The 18,333-nt window shown below is 36.8% G+C and overlaps 1 protein-coding gene across 2 annotated transcripts in view; it reads left to right on the forward strand.

The window, feature by feature from the left end:
- LAMA2 (laminin subunit alpha 2) overlaps positions 1-18,333 on the forward strand; it is a 795,715-nt gene that overhangs the window by 392,197 nt on the left and 385,185 nt on the right. For both annotated transcript variants that reach the window (XM_072637652.1, XM_072637653.1), the window contains exons 11-12: positions 29-169; positions 4,115-4,288. In XM_072637652.1, the coding sequence (XP_072493753.1) occupies positions 29-169; positions 4,115-4,288 (315 nt within the window). The remainder of the gene's footprint in view (positions 1-28; positions 170-4,114; positions 4,289-18,333) is intronic.

Here is an 18,333-nt window from a genome sequence, read left to right on the forward strand (position 1 = left end):
CCTTGCTAACACACACCTGTGTTTACAGGAAAATGTTGAAGGCAGAGACTGCAGTCGCTGCAAAGTGGGCTTCTTCAATTTACAAGAGAATAATCACAAGGGCTGTGAGGAATGCTTCTGCTCAGGAGTGTCAGATAGATGTCAAAGCTCCCGCTGGACTTATAGTAGCGTAAGTAGCACCTTCTCCATTCTGCCATAGCAATACGCTTTTGTTCTTTTGTAAAACAATCTTCAAGCAATTTTCTCTACATGTATCTTCTGGAAGAGGAAGAAATTGGATTTTCTTTCAAATGGCAGTTGATGCTATTTGTGAATCTTTGATTGGAAACTTTTGAGTCTATTTCTCAAACAATGTGACAAATATCCTAACACATGGTTCTGGAGAGAATGGAATCTCTTGGAACAAGTTGGCATGAAGCCCTCAGGAAGTGATGTGATGGATGTGGTTGATGTCAGCTAAAACATTAATGGAATTGAAGTCTGTTCGACCCAAGGGCAACATGGTTCAATTGAGAGAGCATTAGCTAGTTATATAGAATATTCTGTTCTCTAATTCACCACTAATTTCAGTATTCTGGGCAAGAAAAAACTTTCTTTGCACAATATTTGCTAACAATACCTTCTCCATTAAAATATGAATGTGTGTTTGATCTTTAGGGTATATTACTCTAAATTTGGAAGCCAGAAAAATTTCAAAATGCTAAATTGTTGTCTATGTTATTTAACCGTTATTACAAAGAAAACTAATTAGATTCTGTTATACTCACATACATGTGTCTTTTAAAGTGGCAGGGTACTATAAATTATGATATAACCCCAGGGGTCTCTTCCCATGGAATACCTCTGAAAACCTATCTCATGTTCAAGGCACATTTGGTGTCAATTTGTAACTAAAAATAGAGCTCACAAAGCTCCAGCAGTGTTTCTTTACCAAACCAACTGGGAGATTTGAACATTAGTGCAAAGCAAAAACCGAGTTTGTATGCACAGGGGTGCACTTTCCCCAAAATTTCCACAGTGCTAGTAGGGACACTTATATTCTTAGAACATGGAACCAAAGAGAACTTGCCTCTCTCACTGCTGCTGGCTACTTTCCCCATAGACTTGACTAGTCAGGTAATGCATTTTGACTGTAAGCTGCAGGGTTGATGCCTTCTCGGCTTCTCTGATGTGCTGGTCCTCCACAGCTAGGGCTGCTCCCCATGGGCCCTCTGCTTCTCTTTGCTGCCACCTACTGGTGATCTACTGAGTTGCGCCACTCTATGACTTTCCTATAAAGGAGGAGTTTTCTGCAACTGGGGCACTGCTTCAGAAATTTCTTCTGTGATTGTATTTGTAAAGCACTTTGCAACCTTAGGTCCTATATAATTACTCATTATTATTATTGTTGCTGTTGTTTTAAGTGTCGACTTAGAAGTGGGTACAAACCTGAACATTACCCCTTTATATTTATGGGATCTTAGTACAACTCACTTAATTTTTATAAGCCCCAGTTTTTTCCTCTGTAAAATGAGGGGATTGGTTTACAAGGGGATTGGTTTACATGATCTTTAAGTCTCTTCTTGTCCTAAAGTCTGACTATATAACATATCCATGGTCACATATGACTATTCGAGGTGGGATTCAGCCTCAATTCTATTCTAGGTTTGGAAATATATATATATATAATACTATTAATATAATGTAATATAATATAATACAATATTCACCCTATTATTTTATTGATATAGTGTCCTCTTCATGAGAAAATTCTCTCTGATGATACAAACTGGCAATATATGGGCTCAGGCAGTTTAATGGGGTGCTGAGAGTTTATTTGATTTGTCCAAAATCATACATATGATCACTACAGCTGGTACAGAATTGGCACGCCATCCTTCAGGATACTGACATTGGCTTTCTATATCCTACACCAAAGCCATTTCATGTTACTACTATCACTTTAAGAGTAATATGACAGTTTGGTGATAATAATGGCAACCAGGTCTGCCTGTATTTTCAGTTGGTTACTTAGTTATTTCCTCTCTCTTTCAAAGAAAAGTTTATAATTCTTAGATGCCTTGATACTCTTTCCATTTTAAATTCATTAAGCCAGGTGGGAAATTTTCCACTTGCAAGTTCATGTTTAAACAAATTACCTTGTTTCTTAGATAATTGTCTTTTTTTTCTCCAAGAAGAAACTGCCTTTGATTACTCTCTCTGTTTCATTTTTCTGATGCTTCAACCTCCCTATTAATATGGAACTCTGGGATGTCCATCATAATCACTTTTTCTGTGGATTTATAGCCTTCACATTTCATTATAAAATAGCACATGACTAACTCTACTTCATTTCACTGAGTTCATAAATGCTGACTTTAAGTGTTTCAGAGAGTCCACAGCTCACCACCCCAAAATGAATCATCCCATGATAGTTTGATACCATCACTTCCAGAACACTCTAATCAACATTCACTCCTCTGTGTTAGCTAGCTGCTTCTCCTCCCCCCGCCCACTTCATTTTTCCTTCTCCTGCACTTCTGCTGTGCTGCTGATCCGATATCAGAAGATGTAACCATGATAACCTGTTACACAAGCAGCTTCATGGTCTGTCTTTCCAGCAACTAAAGGACCTGAAAAGCTTAAACTTGAAAGATGAAAGAAAAATAAATCCTAAGTTTTCAATCACTTTCTCTTCCTCTCCATTCCTCAGCATCTTTTTTTCATTTCTATAACTCACTTAAAGTAGTCATTCCCTAAAATCAATAAAAATATTGTTGAAGAAAGGGAGAGTGTTAGATTTAGATTACAATTATTTAACTTTGATAAGACTGTTACATTGTAACCTTGGGTGAATCACTGTGCTTTAATAAATGGAATCAGACTTTAATATACTAAACTGCTCATATACTTCTGCCTTACCCTTTGCCCAAGGAGAGGCAGGTTTAGCAGTCTTTGTTATCAGATGGGCAATGAGTGAGGCTATAAGCTATTGGCAGTGTATGTGTTAGAAGTATGTCAGGACTGGAGACCTGAAATGGTTGGATTTTTATGACAGAGGTCAGTCCATCTCTGTTCCAGTCCTAAAAGATCCAAATGGAAATTGGGACAAGAATTAGGGTTCTAGGGACAGGAAATTGGGACAAGAATTAGGTAACAAGAGTTAGGGTTCAGTTGTGAACTAAGGCACAGATAAAGCTAGCAGAGTAAAGATCAGTTATTGGGATAGTGGGAAGGGAAACAGCAGGTACAGCCACAGACAAAGCATCCAAGTGAATTCAGAAAAGACAAGGAGGAGTTGATTGTGAAGACTACTCAGGATCTCTCCCAGGAGAGTCAGTTTTTCCTGTAGGCATTTCCCATCATCTGTGTGCTGAGAAAGCTGTCATATCTGCTGTCATGGTCTTAATTTAAAAGAGAGATAGACAGCCTGGTTCTGTTAAGATAATATTTGTGTCCTTGAATTAAGTTGAGGGAGGCAATCAATGCACATCCTCTGTAGATGTGTATTTCTATTGGAGGTAAGCTGGACCTCTCTTCCTAGCCTCCTATCCCTTTCCAATTCAGTCTAGTATCACAGGCCTTAACAGTCTGATTTGGATCACAAGGAGAGAAACCCAAAAACAGAACACTGGCTGGGAGCCCTCATATCCCAATCTTTAGGAAGAATATACTAAAACCTTAAGGCCAAAGAATACCTAAATATTCAGCTCCCTACAAGAACATGACTTCTAGCTGTGACTTTTCTCTAAGACTATGAAGCGGATTTTCAAATAAATAATCTTTACGTTTTTGTTAACTTTTTTATTTTCTTAAACATATCTTTATAGTTTCTCCAAACTTTATTCCAAAAGCAATTGCAGAGTGAAGATTTGGTAGATATCAATTTCTAGATCAAAGCTCCAAGGATCATAGCTTTTTAGAGCCAGAAGGGACCTTAGAGAGGTCATCAATTCCATCCTGCTCATTTTACAAAAGAAGAAAATGAGGCTGAGATAGGTTAAATGACTTGCCTAGGGTCACACAATTTGTAAGTAGCTGAGCCAGGATTTGAACTTATGTCTTCCTTCCTCCATGCCTAGAGCTCTATATACTACACCACCTAATTTAATGTTATTTTTGTATTCCTTTTAAGATAAATGATATGGATGGCTGGTATCTTACTGATGTAGCTGGTCTCCTGAGGGTAGCACCTCATCAGGACAACTCTGGTCAGTTCCAGCAACTCAGCATTAGTAGCATGGATGCAAAAATAGAATTGCCACGAATCTATTACTGGAGTGCACCTGGACCATATTTAGGCAACAAAGTAAGTGCTCTTTTGTTTTGGTATATTTGATTAAAGGAATCTTTTTTCTTATAGTTCTTATTTAAAGAAATATATAAATTCATCACATAATGAAATATGCAAATTTTCTTATATGAAGAAACATGATTTATGACATATTAAATACTAAAAAAATTAAAAATCAAATGAGTATATACAACATATATAAAAGTTTTCTTCAATAAATATATAAACTGAAATTTATTTGACTGTTAGTTAAGATAGCATACATGACCCACATGTATAGAAAAGGAAATGAGCCATTAATGGAGGAAGAATGAGGGATAGTGGATGAATATCCCAAATATTATGCTGATATCCATGAAATATTTAAAGACTGGGAGGATGGTTACTAATATATCAGGTAGATTCTATATGGAGGATTTGTGGAAGGGCATGGTCAAAAATTCCACAGGATAAAAGTTATAGATAAGTTGCTTACAATCTGGACCAAGGGGGAGAGTACTCATAGATTCATTAAGGGGTAAAATTATAATTTGTTGAACAAGATTGTTTTAGAAATAGAGGTATTTATGTAGAAAACTAAGAAACAGGTGCAAGTAAGATAAGCTGACTTAGAGTGCCTACCCTAATGATCTACGTGAAATTGACCATTAAAAAACATATTTGAATGAATGAATTATTGAGTAAATGAATGACTCCCTGGAGTAACTGATGATAGCCACTGGGACATGTGAACCTGTGAAATCCAGTTTGACCAATATGGCTCAGGCTTCTCAGGGTGCATGTACCCTAAGACTGAACTGACCTATAAATGAGACATTACCTCTACCTTGGGCCTTCCAGCCACTTGCTTGATATAACAGAGTTAGAGTTAAGTTTCCTTGGTCCCTACCTTTATTGCTTAGTAAACCACTTAGAAAACAGTGTGATTTCACAGTTCCAGATGACCCTTAGTGCCTTGCCCCACAGATGACAGAGAAGTCTCCTTTTTGTGCCACATTAGCTCTGTCTAAAACTTGAAGCTTGAGCCCTGAGTAACTTTGAGCCTTGAATTAGAGTACGTAGCTTGTTGAATTCCAGACTACTAGCCTGTGTTGAGTAGGAAGTAAGGGGCCACCTCCTCATACTTATTGCTTGTTGGAATATGTCTCCTTCCCCTTGACACCATCCCAATGTTGCTATCTTCTTTCTCCGTACAGAAAGAAAATGACTTCCTTTAACTGACTTGGAAGCACTGTCAGACAGTGATGTGGGTACTCAGGAGTTATTTTTTTGTGATTTCAGTTTTGCTGAGAAAATTGAAAGAAATCTACTTGTTCTACTTTTTGCAAATCTTAATTAGAGGTCTCTTCTGGTGAATTACCTTGTCTGTCTGTTTTAACATTTGACTCAGGTGAAAAATCCTTTGCTAAAGGTTTGGGGAGGAACAAAATAAATACGCATATGTTGTGTTTGACTTCAGCTCACTCACACATATATAAAAACATACAGATAAGTAAATGTAACTGACTCAGTGACTCAAGCTACTCTGCAGTGTATTAACTCCATATGTAGAAGTTGGTGTTTAGATATTTGTTTGTTTGTTTTTCCAAGAATTCCCTGGAAAATCAATCTGATCTACTCATTTCAAAGATTGCATACAGCTGCTTGCTTCCAGAAAGTTATTTGTGAAGACCATGTCAACTTTCGAATTCTTGCCCTTGAGACTTTCTCCTAAATGATAAGTGCCTTACATGTCCCGCTATATCTAGGCTAACTCCAGCCTTGTGTCTGCTCTGCCTTCTCTTCCATTTCTGGAATCCTAATCAAATCAATATGTCCATTGCTACTAGAAAGAGTGTCTCACTCTACTCCCTTATGGCTCCATTCACCTATCCTATAATTCTCCAAACCAAAGTACTCCTCCTTGGCCACTACCCACCTCTGTGTGTGGTGTCCTTCTATTAAAATGTAAGCCTAAGAACAAAGTGTGTCTTCACTTCTGTATTTGTATCTTCAGCACAGGGTAACACCTAAATGCTTTTCAATTAGTTTATTCATTCATTCATATTTTGTCAGCAAATTGTAAATCTAAATTCCAAAACCTTCTTACCACAGAACCATGTTAAAGAAAACTCCATTATGAAATGAGTCTTCTTTGAACTTGGTTTCCTACTAAGCTAATGTAATGTTGCTTTAGGAGAAATCTTAATTGATAAAATCAGAATCAAATTTCACTTAAATATATCTCTATTTTGAGTGCCATACATTTGTCTGGTACTAAAACAATAAACAAACTCTGAGAAAATGTTCACACGCTGCTCACCGAATGGGAAATAGCTATTTTAATATATTGAATAATGTCACAACATGGAGTAATATTTTCCTTTTTAAACTGATCTCTGAAAATACACACACACACACACACACACACACACATATATGTATTTTGATGTATATTCAAAAAATACAAGGTATATTTAGTAAACATTTAGTCAATATCATGCAACCTAATTAAAGCATCATCTGAAGTGCATTTGACACCAGGAAGTCACTTCAGTCTTTTATTTTTAATCACACACACACACACACATACAAGTACACACACTTCCCCTGTTTTCAGCCAGGGTAAACAAGTGTATGAAACTTAGCTGAAAATAATTACCACGACTTGGAAGTACCATGTTTAGGTCAGAATTTGATAGGTTCCAGATATTTTCTGATGGTGGCAAAATGTGTTTTAAATGTAGCTTATAATAGAAACATGCTTGGCAATATTTTTTCATATTGCTTCTTTAAGCATATCTGCTTCTGTCTATTGGCGGAAAACCAATCCAACAGAAGGAAAGTGAGCATGTGAGACATTTGGCAGGATCACACCTAAAGAATTTGTATATCCTGTTCATGGTTTTAGATTCCCAAAGATAACTTCCTTTGTCCTGGATGACCTGCTTCTAGTTACCACCCACAATGAGGCAGTTCATATTCTGACACAGATAATTTTCACATCAAAAACCAATGCTTGTCCATCCTCCAATTTCCATTCAGTGAACAGAACACTGGTAACAGGGTGTGCAAATTGTTTGAATATGGAAGACATTTTTAAACATAACGTGGAGGCCATTTGTGGCTTACTGTCAGGCGACTCTGTATGAATGAAACAATTTGCCTTAATAACTGAACCATATAAATTTTTGATACTGCAATAATACTGCAAGCATTCACAAATTACTGCAGTACATCTTAACTGTCATGTCACATCACATAAATTACAGTCATGATGGCATGCTTAGCTTGGGTGATTTAGTGTCTTGCCAAGGAAATAGAATAGTGTAGGTCCTCATTTGTAAATTCAATAAAGTCATTTCCTTAGTAGTTGAGGCTAGATCAAGTCAGTCTGTCTCTGGCAATGAATGTTAAGTATTCAAGTTAGAACAGTTACCAGCATGGGTAGAAGGTTCTAATGTATGGTGGACAGAATGACTGTGTCATATGCTTGAAGAGGGAGCTTTATACACAGCCCTGCCTTTTAGTCTGTGGGTAGGCCACCAATATCCTAACCTTTCTTTCTGTAGAAATGTTTCATTCTTTTATCTAGAGAGAATCTAAGTATGAAGACTGTCAATCTTCTTTCAATATATGCATGCCCCTGTTTTCAAACATGTTTCAGGACCTTGATTGCAAGTTTCCTTTTAACATAAGGTGGACATGCTGTGCATACTCTGTTATAACGAAGATTATCATATGTTTTCTATCTCCTCTTTAACATCTACATCCAAATATTTCTTCTGCTGTCAAATGGGACACTGCTGAGTCTGTCAGCACTGAGGATTGCCTAACAATAAGCAGCATTAGAGAATAGTGATGCTTTACAAGTCAGGTGATGGTCTCTGGTGTCTATAGAATTCTGTATAATGATTTACCTAAACATAAAATTTATAACACAAAGTAATTAACATTTGTTAGTTTAAGGTGCTTTAATTACATTCCTAAATGTATCTTAAATCTTAGAAGATTGTCAAGATTATTCTTTGAGTTATTTATAAAAACAGAAATTATAAAAACTAGTAGACTCTGAAATGAAGTGAATGTATGAATTAGAAAAATCCTAATTTTATGTTGTTTATTTCAATATAGCTATAGGTTGCCTTCTCTGTGCATTCTGTCCTTTACTTATGTTATTAAAATCTGTCTGATGATATCAGAGGTGCATATTTAATGTAAATTCAAGTTTCTCCTTCATCCCCAATTCCAACTGGTCAGTAAGAATTTATTAAGCATTTCCATGGAGTGCTGCATTAGAAACACTTTCACTTCCAAAACTCACTGTAAATAATAATCCTCAGATGTTTCTGGGGTTTTTTGAAGGTAGGAAAAACATCAGAGCAGAGATATGAAGAAACAAGAAAATTGGTCAGTTATTTCAGTCTGTAGCTATTGAGAAATTGTATTCAATTGCAGGGCTGAAATTATGTGCTGCTAATAGTATAAGCGAGGGCAACTAGCTGGTATAGTGTGTAGAATGCCAGGCCTGGAGTCAGGAAGACTCATCTTCATGAGTTCAAATCTGGCCTGAGACACTTCTAGCTCTGTATGACCCTGGCAAGTGTGCCTCAGTTTTCTCATCTGTAAAATGAGCTGAAGAAGGAAATGGCAAACCATTCTAGTATCTCTGCCAAATGTGGTCACAAAGAATCAGATAAGACTAAAATGACTGAACAACAAAATGACCCCCAGTGGTCTGAAATAATATATCTGACACAAGTTTCTTTCAATGAGTTACAAATCCACTTGGGAAAAACTAATTTGACATGCAATCTTTTTTTTTTTTTAGTTTCTCTGTCAAATTTATGGAGAATGGAGGAATTTATAACCAAACTAGAGAGAGAACAGTATGAAATGCAAAATGGATAATTCTGATTACAATAAATGGAAAAGTTTTTGTATAAATCCAATGCAGCCAAAATTAGGAGGGAAACAAAGAAACTGGGAAAGAATTTTTGCAACTAGTATCTCTGATAAAGGCCTCATTTCTTTATATACATATACATATATATATATATATAAATAAAATTTATTTATTTGCACTTCTTAACATTCACTTCTACAAGAATCTGAATTCAAAATTTTCTCCCCATCCCCCACACCAGGACAGCATGCACGCCATACACCCCTTCCTTCAGTCTGTCCTCCCATTTATTACCCACCCTTATTCCATCCCCCTTCTCTATTTTCCTGTAGGGCAGAATAGATTTCTATACTCCATTGCTGTATAGCTTAATTTCTGGTTGCATGCCAAAACAATTTTTAACATTCATTCTTAAAGCTTTGAGTTCCATATTTTCTCCCTGCCTCCCCACCTTGAGAAAACAAACAATTTAATATGTCATGCATGTGTAACAATGTAAAGCACTTCCATAATAGTTATGTTGTAAAAGACTAACCACATTTCCCTCTGTCCTATCCTGTCCTTCATTTATTCCATTCTCTCCCTTGACCTGTCCTCCTACAATAGTGTTTGCTTCTGATTATCCCTCTCCCCAATTTGCTGTCCCTTCTATTATCTTCCCTCTCCTATCCTCTTCCCCTTGCCTTCCTGCAGGGTAAAATAGATTTCCATATCCAGTTAAGTGTGTTTTTCCTCCTTAAGCCAAATCCCACGAGAGTAAGGCTCAATTATTTCCTTTCATCTCCCCCCTCTTCCCCTCCATTGTAGAAACTCTTTCTTCCCTCTTGTATGTGAGGTGATTTGCTACATTCTACCTCTCCCTTTCTCTTACTCCTACTACGTTCCATTCAACAGTGAATTTTATTTTTTTTAGATATTCTCTCTTCATATTCAGCTCACTCTGTGCTCTCTATGTATGTATATATATAGACACCCATGTACATATACATACCTACACATATATAATATACACATATATACCCATACTCACCTATATGTGTGTGTGTGTATTCCCTTTAACTACCCTAATACTGAGAAAGTTCTCATGAATTACAAATAACATCTTTCCATGTAGGAATGTAAACAGTTCAACTTTAATGAGTTTCTTAAGACTTCTCTTTCCTGTTTACCTTCTCTATTTCTCTTGATTCTTGTGTTTGAAAGTCAAATTTTCTATTCAGCTCTGGTTTTTTCAACAAGAATGCTTGCAAGTCCTCTTTTTCATTGAAATTCCATTTTTTCTCCTGAAGTATTATACTCAGTTTTGCTGGGTAGGTGATTCTTTGTTTTAATCCTAGCTCCTTTGATTTCTGGAATATCATATTCTAAGCCCCTTGATCCCTTAGTGTACAAGCTGCTAAATCCTGTGTTATCCTGATTGTGTTTCCACAGTACTTGAATTGTTTCTTTCTGGCTGCTTGTAATATTTTCTCCTTGACCTGGGAACTCTAGAATTTGGCTAAATATTCCTAGTAGTTTTCCTTTTGGGATCTCTTTCAGGAGGGTCTAGAATATCAGGGCAGTTTTGCTTGATAATTTCTTGGAAGATGATATCTAGGCTCTTTTTTTGATCATGGTTTTCAGGTAGACCAATAATTTTTAAATTATCTCTTTTGGATCTATTTTCTAGGTCAGTTTTTTTTTCCAATGAGATATTTCACACTGCTTTCTATTTTTTCAATATTTTAGTTTTGTTTTTAATTTCCTGGCTTCTGATAAAGTCATTAGCTTCCATCTGCTCCATTCTAATTTTTACAGAACTATTTTCTTAAGTGAGTTTTTGAAGCTCCTTTTCCATGTGGTCAATTCTGCTTTTTAAAGCATTCTTCTCCTCATTGGCTTTTTGGAACTCTTTTGCCATTTTAGTTAGTCTATTTTTAAAAGTTTTATTTTCTTCAGCATTTTTTGAGTCTCCTTTAGCAAGCTATTGACTCGCTTTTCATGATTTTCTTGCATAGCTCTCATTTCTCTTCCCAATTTTTCCTCCATTTCTCTTACTTGATTTTCAAAATTCTTTTTGAGTTCTTCCATTTTCTGAAACCATTGCATATTTATTTTGGTGGTTTTGGATGTACAAGCCTTGGCTTTTATGTCTTCCCTTTATGGCATGCTTTGTCTTCCTCATCTGAAAGAATGGAAGAAAATATCTGTTCACCAAGAAAGTAACCTTTCATAGTCTTATTTTTTTCCCCTTTTTGGGGCATTTTCCCAGCCAGTTACTTGACTTTTGAGTCCTTTGTCAAGTGGAGGGTATACATTAGGGACCTGTAAACTCTCAGTTCCTTCAAGGTGGCACAATCAAGGGAGAAGGGTTACTCCTGTCCTGACCTGCACTCTGGTCTGTGAGCAACCACAAGCATTCTTTTGTGCCTAGGATTTGTGAGTAGGATTCCCTCTCCAGAGCCTCCACCATCTCCACCATACCAGTGCTCTTCCTCACCCCAGGGTGTCCACTCAGGGCTGAGATCGAGATCAGCTGTTCAAATCCCCCAGGGTCTTTGGGCTGAGGGCTCCAAAAGTGGAAGTTGCTGATGTGGTGGCTCCTGCCCTGGGCCTGGGGTTTGCACCCAACTAATCTGCCCTCTCTCCAAGGTGAAAGAGCTTTCTCACTGACCTTTGAATCTGTCTTTGGTGCTTGTGGGTTGAGAAATCTGGGAACCCTACCTGCTGTCCATGATTCTGTGACCTGAGGCCTGCTCCAAGTCTGTCCCTCCTGTGCTACACGGCCAAAGCTGGGCTACATTCTGCTCTGTGCCTGGTGCAATAGACATTTCCTGTAGGTCTTCCAGGCTGTCTTGGACTGGAAATCTCTTTTACTCTGTCATTTTGTTGCTTCAGGTATTTTATGGGCAATGGGGGGAGACCTTCTACATGTCAGTCCTTCTACTTCACCATCTTCAACATGTCATCTTTCTCATCATACTCAGTGTTTGTTATTCTTGTATTGAGGAATATGAATCCTACCAGAAGTTTTAGGTATTTGAAATGGTAACAGTAAGAAGAGTGACTCTCCGCACTGTACAGTAGAAAAAGCACTGGCATCAAAGAACCTGGGTTCAAGTGCTGCCAATTATGACCTTATCATGTGTTAAATGAGTGGGTTGGACTAGCTGGCCTCTAAGATTTTTTTCCAAGTCTACATACATAACCACATAAGCCAAAAGTTACATTGGGAGAAAAGTCAAAGACTACATAAGACCCTAGAGTTTTCCCAATTCCAATTCTAAATACCAACCAGATCATCATATGTTCTGGGATTTATAGTCTTGGAGAATTATCTGAGGCATTAAGGGGAGAAGTAATATGCCCAGGATCACCCAATTCATGTGTTATGTGCTATAGAGGGAAGGAGGGTATAGCTTGAGCCCAAGTCTTCCTCCCCCCAAACCTGGTAGTCTCACTGTATCGTGTTCCCTCTCCTAAATTTAGTAGAAGGTTAAACCCAGAAATATGATTAGGAGTGTGGAGGTGAATCTCTCAGGCTAACAAATATTGGACTCTGTATTACCTCACATTTCTTAGACAGATTTTCTTATAGCCTTTCAAGCATTTGTGATTGCATGAACCACAAAGCACATTTGGTGCATCACTTGGGAACACATTAGATTTTGTTATAATTTGTAACAAAAAGAAGCAGCATGGTATAATGGTTAGGTGCAAAGCCTTGAATGCTCACTGTTTCCAAACACTGATTGTGCAGCCTTGAGCAAGTCTCTTAATTTCTCAGTGCTACATGCACCTCTCTATGGTTACCATATGCCAACTTCACTGGTGGAAAGAGTCACACATCTAGAGTTTCTTAGACCAATGAAATCACAGGTCTTGTCCCTACCTCTGTAAATTATAAACTCCAAGAAGGGGTTTTTAATCTGGAGTCTGTGAACTTGGGTTTTAAAAATATATTTTGATAACTTCATTTCATTTTAATTGCTTTCTTTTGTTTTTCATTTTATGTATTTAAAATGCTACTTTGAGAAGGGTTCTATGGACTTCACTACACTGCCAAAGGAAGGGGGAGGGGAGGGAGAGTGCATCTATGATACAAGAATCCCTGGCTGAGAGGATGGCTTCTACGTATATTCTGCTTACCTTTCATTGCCTCTAGTACAGTATCATGGAAGTGTGGGTGCTTGGGTAAGGCAATCATATATTGATTTTGTATAAGTAATAATGCTATTGTGCTATAAGAAGTTATGAGCTCAATGATCTTAGAAAAAACATGGATAGACACATTAAATGATGAAGAGTGAAATGAGCAGAACCAAGAGAATGTTGTATATAGTAATAATATTGTTTTGAGAAAAACTTTGAGCAACTAAGTAATTTTTACTATTATAAATACCTAAATTAGCTACAAAGTAGCGATAAAGGAAGATGCGCTCTGAATCCAGAGAAACAACTGATAAATAGAATGATTTTACAGACACACACATTTGTGTCTAATGGTAACCATCTCTATGGGCAGGGACAGAGGGAGGACAGAAGGGAAGAAAAAAATTTATATGATAACTTTATTATGTATTTAAAAGAAATAGCAAGTTGTACATAATAGATTTGTAGTTTCATGTGCAATCATCTTTTTTATTATACTTTGTTATGGAAATGCTCATTTTATTCCATAAAATAAAAATAAATTAAAATAAAATTTTAAAAAGTAGAGATAGATTTCAGGAAAGGGAATAATGAGTATATTGGACTAAATACAAGCAACACTTTTTTTTAAATGTGACTTGTACAAAACCTGGGTATGACCTATACACAGGTAATGAAGCTAGAGACATGGGCTGGGGCCATATTGTAAGTCATTTCAAGTGACAGAAGTCAGTCCAGAAGTAATAAGAATCCACTAGAGCTTATTGACTAGAGCATTAACTTGGTCATATCTGCACTTAAGGAAAATGACTTTTTAGCTCTGTGATAGATGAATTGAAGGAATCTACAATTAAAAAAGTAAAGGGATGGATCACTAATCAAAATGAGTATTTACTAGTCAAGCATGGTGATTTGAATCTCAAAATTTCCCAAACAGGTAGAGGGGTCACGAGATTCTAGGTGGGAGTAGTAAAGAGTAGTTTTGGAATTGTGGGTACATTTTAGCTCAGAGACAGTTCAGCATATCTCAGACTGAAGAAAATCATCAAGCCTTGCACATGAGAATTGGATCTTTCCTTCAACTAGGAAAGAGTATCTTTGGGGCAGCTAGGTGGTACAGTGAGTAGAGCACTGGCCCTGGACTAAGGAGGAACTGAGCTCAAATCCAGCCTCACACACTTGACACACTTACTAGCTGTATGCCCTTGGGCAAGTAACTTAACCCCAATTACTTTGGCCTTTCCCCCTCCAAAAAAAATCGCCTCAAAGCCCCCCAAACACTATACTAGAGTTGGCTGTAAGGAGTAGATGGTTTCTTCTTCACATCCACATCTTTTCTAATATCTTTAATATTTTTGGCATTTCATAGTTTCTAAGCCAGATATATCCTAACTGCTTTGCCTATTTTAAATACATGCAAAAATAGTTTCATGGTTATGGCTGAAACTTTTGGTGGAATGACCAATTTAGAATACTATTGCCATAGTATGGGAAATAGGTAATGAGGAACTCAACTAAGGTGGTAGCTCTATGGGTAAGAGAGGAAAGGATGGATTGAAGAAGTATTATGCAGAAAAAATAATAACATTGACAATTATTTGAACATATGGGATTATCAAGAGTAAGGAGGGGAGAATCACATTGAGGCTACACATCTGGGTGTTACCTTTAATAGAAATAGGGAGGTTTCAAAGAAGAATGAATTTGTAGGAGAAAGTAATGAGTTCCATTTTGGACCTACTGAGTACAAGATGCTTATGGGACATCAAGTTTGATATGTCCAAGAGGAATTTGGTGATGGCAGCCTAGAACTCAGGAAAGAGACTATATTTTGAAAACCATAACCAAAGAGACCTTAGGTAGAGGTGAAGTAGTTGGGGTATATGCTTACTCTTACCTTTGGCCACCAGATCTGTTTGTATCCTATCAGAAAAACCCAGAGTTGGGTCAGTGATCTACAAGGCTTGTTTTGTGTCTTGAAATACTGGAATACAATGTTGTATTCCCATTTTATAAATGAGAAAACCAAAATTTAGAGGGTTAAATTACTTGCCCTACCAGTGCTGATAACTGAAAGTGCGTTAATTCAAACCTACAGCTTCTGATTCAATGGCCAGGGCTGTTTTCCCTTGACTCTTTCTGTCTCATGTTTCAAACTCATTTTCCAAAGTCGAGTGTACTTGGTCTAGTCTATTAAATTGAAACTCTGGAAAATCAGGAATCAAATCAAATAAATAATATTTTGGTGAGGAATAAGCTCTATTTTTGATTTTCTTTTTGATGAACCCAGAAATGAGTTTCCCCATCTTGAGTGGGGGAGTCTTCACAGTGTATTAAACTAAAATCAGTAATATGAAGTAACAAGAACTGCTGTTAACGTCACAAATGATTCTGAACAAATTATAGGGTTTTTTGCTCTTATGTCTATGAATGTAGAGCATTCCAATCAATTATTCAACAAACATTTATTAACAACTATGTGCCAAGCACTGTGCTAAATGTTAGGGATACAAAGACCCAAAAAAAGAGTCTCTTTCCTCACAGAGCTTGCATTCTGTTAGGGGAAAATATGGTTTCATGTTTTTCTCTGTAAAAATATGGTTGTCCTATATACATGGGTATTTCATTGTGTCCCTATATTCATGGTTTGGGAGAGCTCAGGAACAGTTGTGATAATTTTGACCACACAAGAGAATACTGACTGGGGAGAACCTTCCTGGTTATGGGTTAGGAATCCCATTGCGAGAAAAATCTCTCCCTAATGGCAGCAAATATTATAAGCCACCTATTCCATGTTTCCATACAGTAGGATATAGTTTACGTGGGTCAAATGAATTTGTCAAAGGCAATTATGTCAGCAGTGTGCAGATAAGTGTTTGACAACTGTTAAACACTTGTGTCTCCAATAAAGTAGGGTATATTTTTAAATTTAATTGCATTATTAGCATATTCTCTTAGAATATGCTAATTTTTTCTTGCCTAGAAATTTTCTTGCCTAGAAATTAACAAAGTGGTATATGAAGCCCTGATTTGTAGCATTTGACAATTTCCGAAATATAAGTTCTCACACTGAAAATTTAATAATCAGCCCATACCTCTGATAGGTTCTCTCTTACTGTTTTTCTATTTAAATATCAATGCTCTGTCTGCCATGTTTATTTATTTTTAGTCCAAACATCATTCCCTTGGCCAAAAAAACAGAAGCAAAATTAAGAACTGAGCAACTCTGCTCGATTGCTGTCATTAGTTATCTTTGTCCCATCCATACCATGTATTCTTTCTTGGATCTTTTGTTTTTTTTTCAAATATTGCTTTAAAAAAACTTTGTTGCTCTGACTTCTACACCAGATTCAATTCAATCTAAAGTTTAGTGCTTTTAATACTTTTCTTATAGAACTATGCCATAATGCCTTATGCTGTTGTCTTCCTTTGCTTTGCATTCTCAATACATGCTTTTTATAACTCTAACTTGATTGGTGAGGTCCCTGCACACACACATCTAATTCTTCCAACTACTCTCTTTCCTCCTCATCAGATTATTTTCCCCTTTATGTCTTTAGAATTTCTTCTTGAATACTTCCCATCTCTCTTGTGCTGATTCCCATATAACACTTTAGATTATGTAATTTTACCTATCATTTCTCTGAATCTTGGAATATGCTAATACAAAATTTAAGTGGCATGTTGCACCATGCCTGGATTGCCTTATCTTCTTTATCATTAAGTATAAGATGAAATATGCCCTCCCCACCAAATCCCTAAAGTTCTCATAATTTCCTCCCTGGCAACCAGTTAGTTCTTCCTTATAGATGAAGATCTAATTTAGAATAGAATTTTTCTATCCATCTTTTCTGTCCATCTTTTGTGGTATGAAACTATTATTAAAATAAGTCAAAGGAGAAGATTCCATCTGAGAAGATGGCCGAGTAGGTCAGAGAATTTCAAGTTCTCAAAATTTTCCTCCACAACAGATAAAATAGCACCTCTGGGAAAGGAAGGGCAGAACAGGGAATCTCTAGGAACAATCAGAGACGACCTGAAAGAAAAACACTCGGATTACATTTCTCCCAGTGAAGAGTAAACACCCTCATGCTAGGATTCCCTTTAACTACTGGCAACAAACTGCTTAAAAAACCAGTGGCATGCCCTGGGGCATAGGTAGTTTGAGAAGTTGGCATCTGACCTGGGGAAGATCTAGGGAACCTCTGCTGACAAGAAATACCAGACCCAGCTGTTCCTGTGGCACAGGGCAAAAATGGACCAGTACATGCCTGGTAAGTGCAGAAGCAGTGGCATGGGGGTGCAGCTGACTGTGGACCCTTAGAGGAAGCTGAGCCCTTGGCTTGATTTCAAGGACAGAGGGAAGAACTGAAAAGGATCAGAGGCCAGAGGCACCATCCTGATTACCCTGGGACTAGATGTTATAAAAATTAAATTACTACAAAAAAATTAAAATGCACAGGTGAAGAAGAAAGAATCCAACCACAGGGAGCAATTATAGGAATAGAGAAGACTGGGGTTCATCTTCAGAGGAAAATACTAAAGCAAAGAAACCCTCTTCTACTCCAAAGAGTAATGTCAAATGGTCACCTGCCCCAAAAGAATTCACTGAAGAACATAAAAAAGACTTTAAAAATCAAATGAGAGAGATGGAGGAAAAATTAGAAAGAAAAATAAGAATAATACAAGAAAAAAGATTATGACAAGAAAATCAATCAATTAGAAAAGGAGATCCAGAAGCTTAAGGAATAAAATGACTCCTTGAAAATCAGATTTGAGAAAGGCAAAGCCAGCAAAATTTTAAGATATGAAGAAATTAAAAAACAAAATAGAAAAAATGAAAAAATAGAAGAGAATGTGAAATATCTCATAATAAAAACAACAGATCTAGAGAACAGATCAAGAGGAGAAAACATAAGAATAATTGGACTACCTAAAAGTTCTGATCAAAAAAAGAATCTTGATACAATAGTACAAGAAATAATTAAAGAAAACTGTCCTGAAGCATTAGCACAAGAGGGAAAAGTAGAAATAGAATAAATCC

The sequence above is a fragment of the Notamacropus eugenii genome, chromosome 2 (genome assembly GCF_028372415.1).
Source record: "Notamacropus eugenii isolate mMacEug1 chromosome 2, mMacEug1.pri_v2, whole genome shotgun sequence".
Taxonomy (NCBI): domain Eukaryota; kingdom Metazoa; phylum Chordata; class Mammalia; order Diprotodontia; family Macropodidae; genus Notamacropus; species Notamacropus eugenii.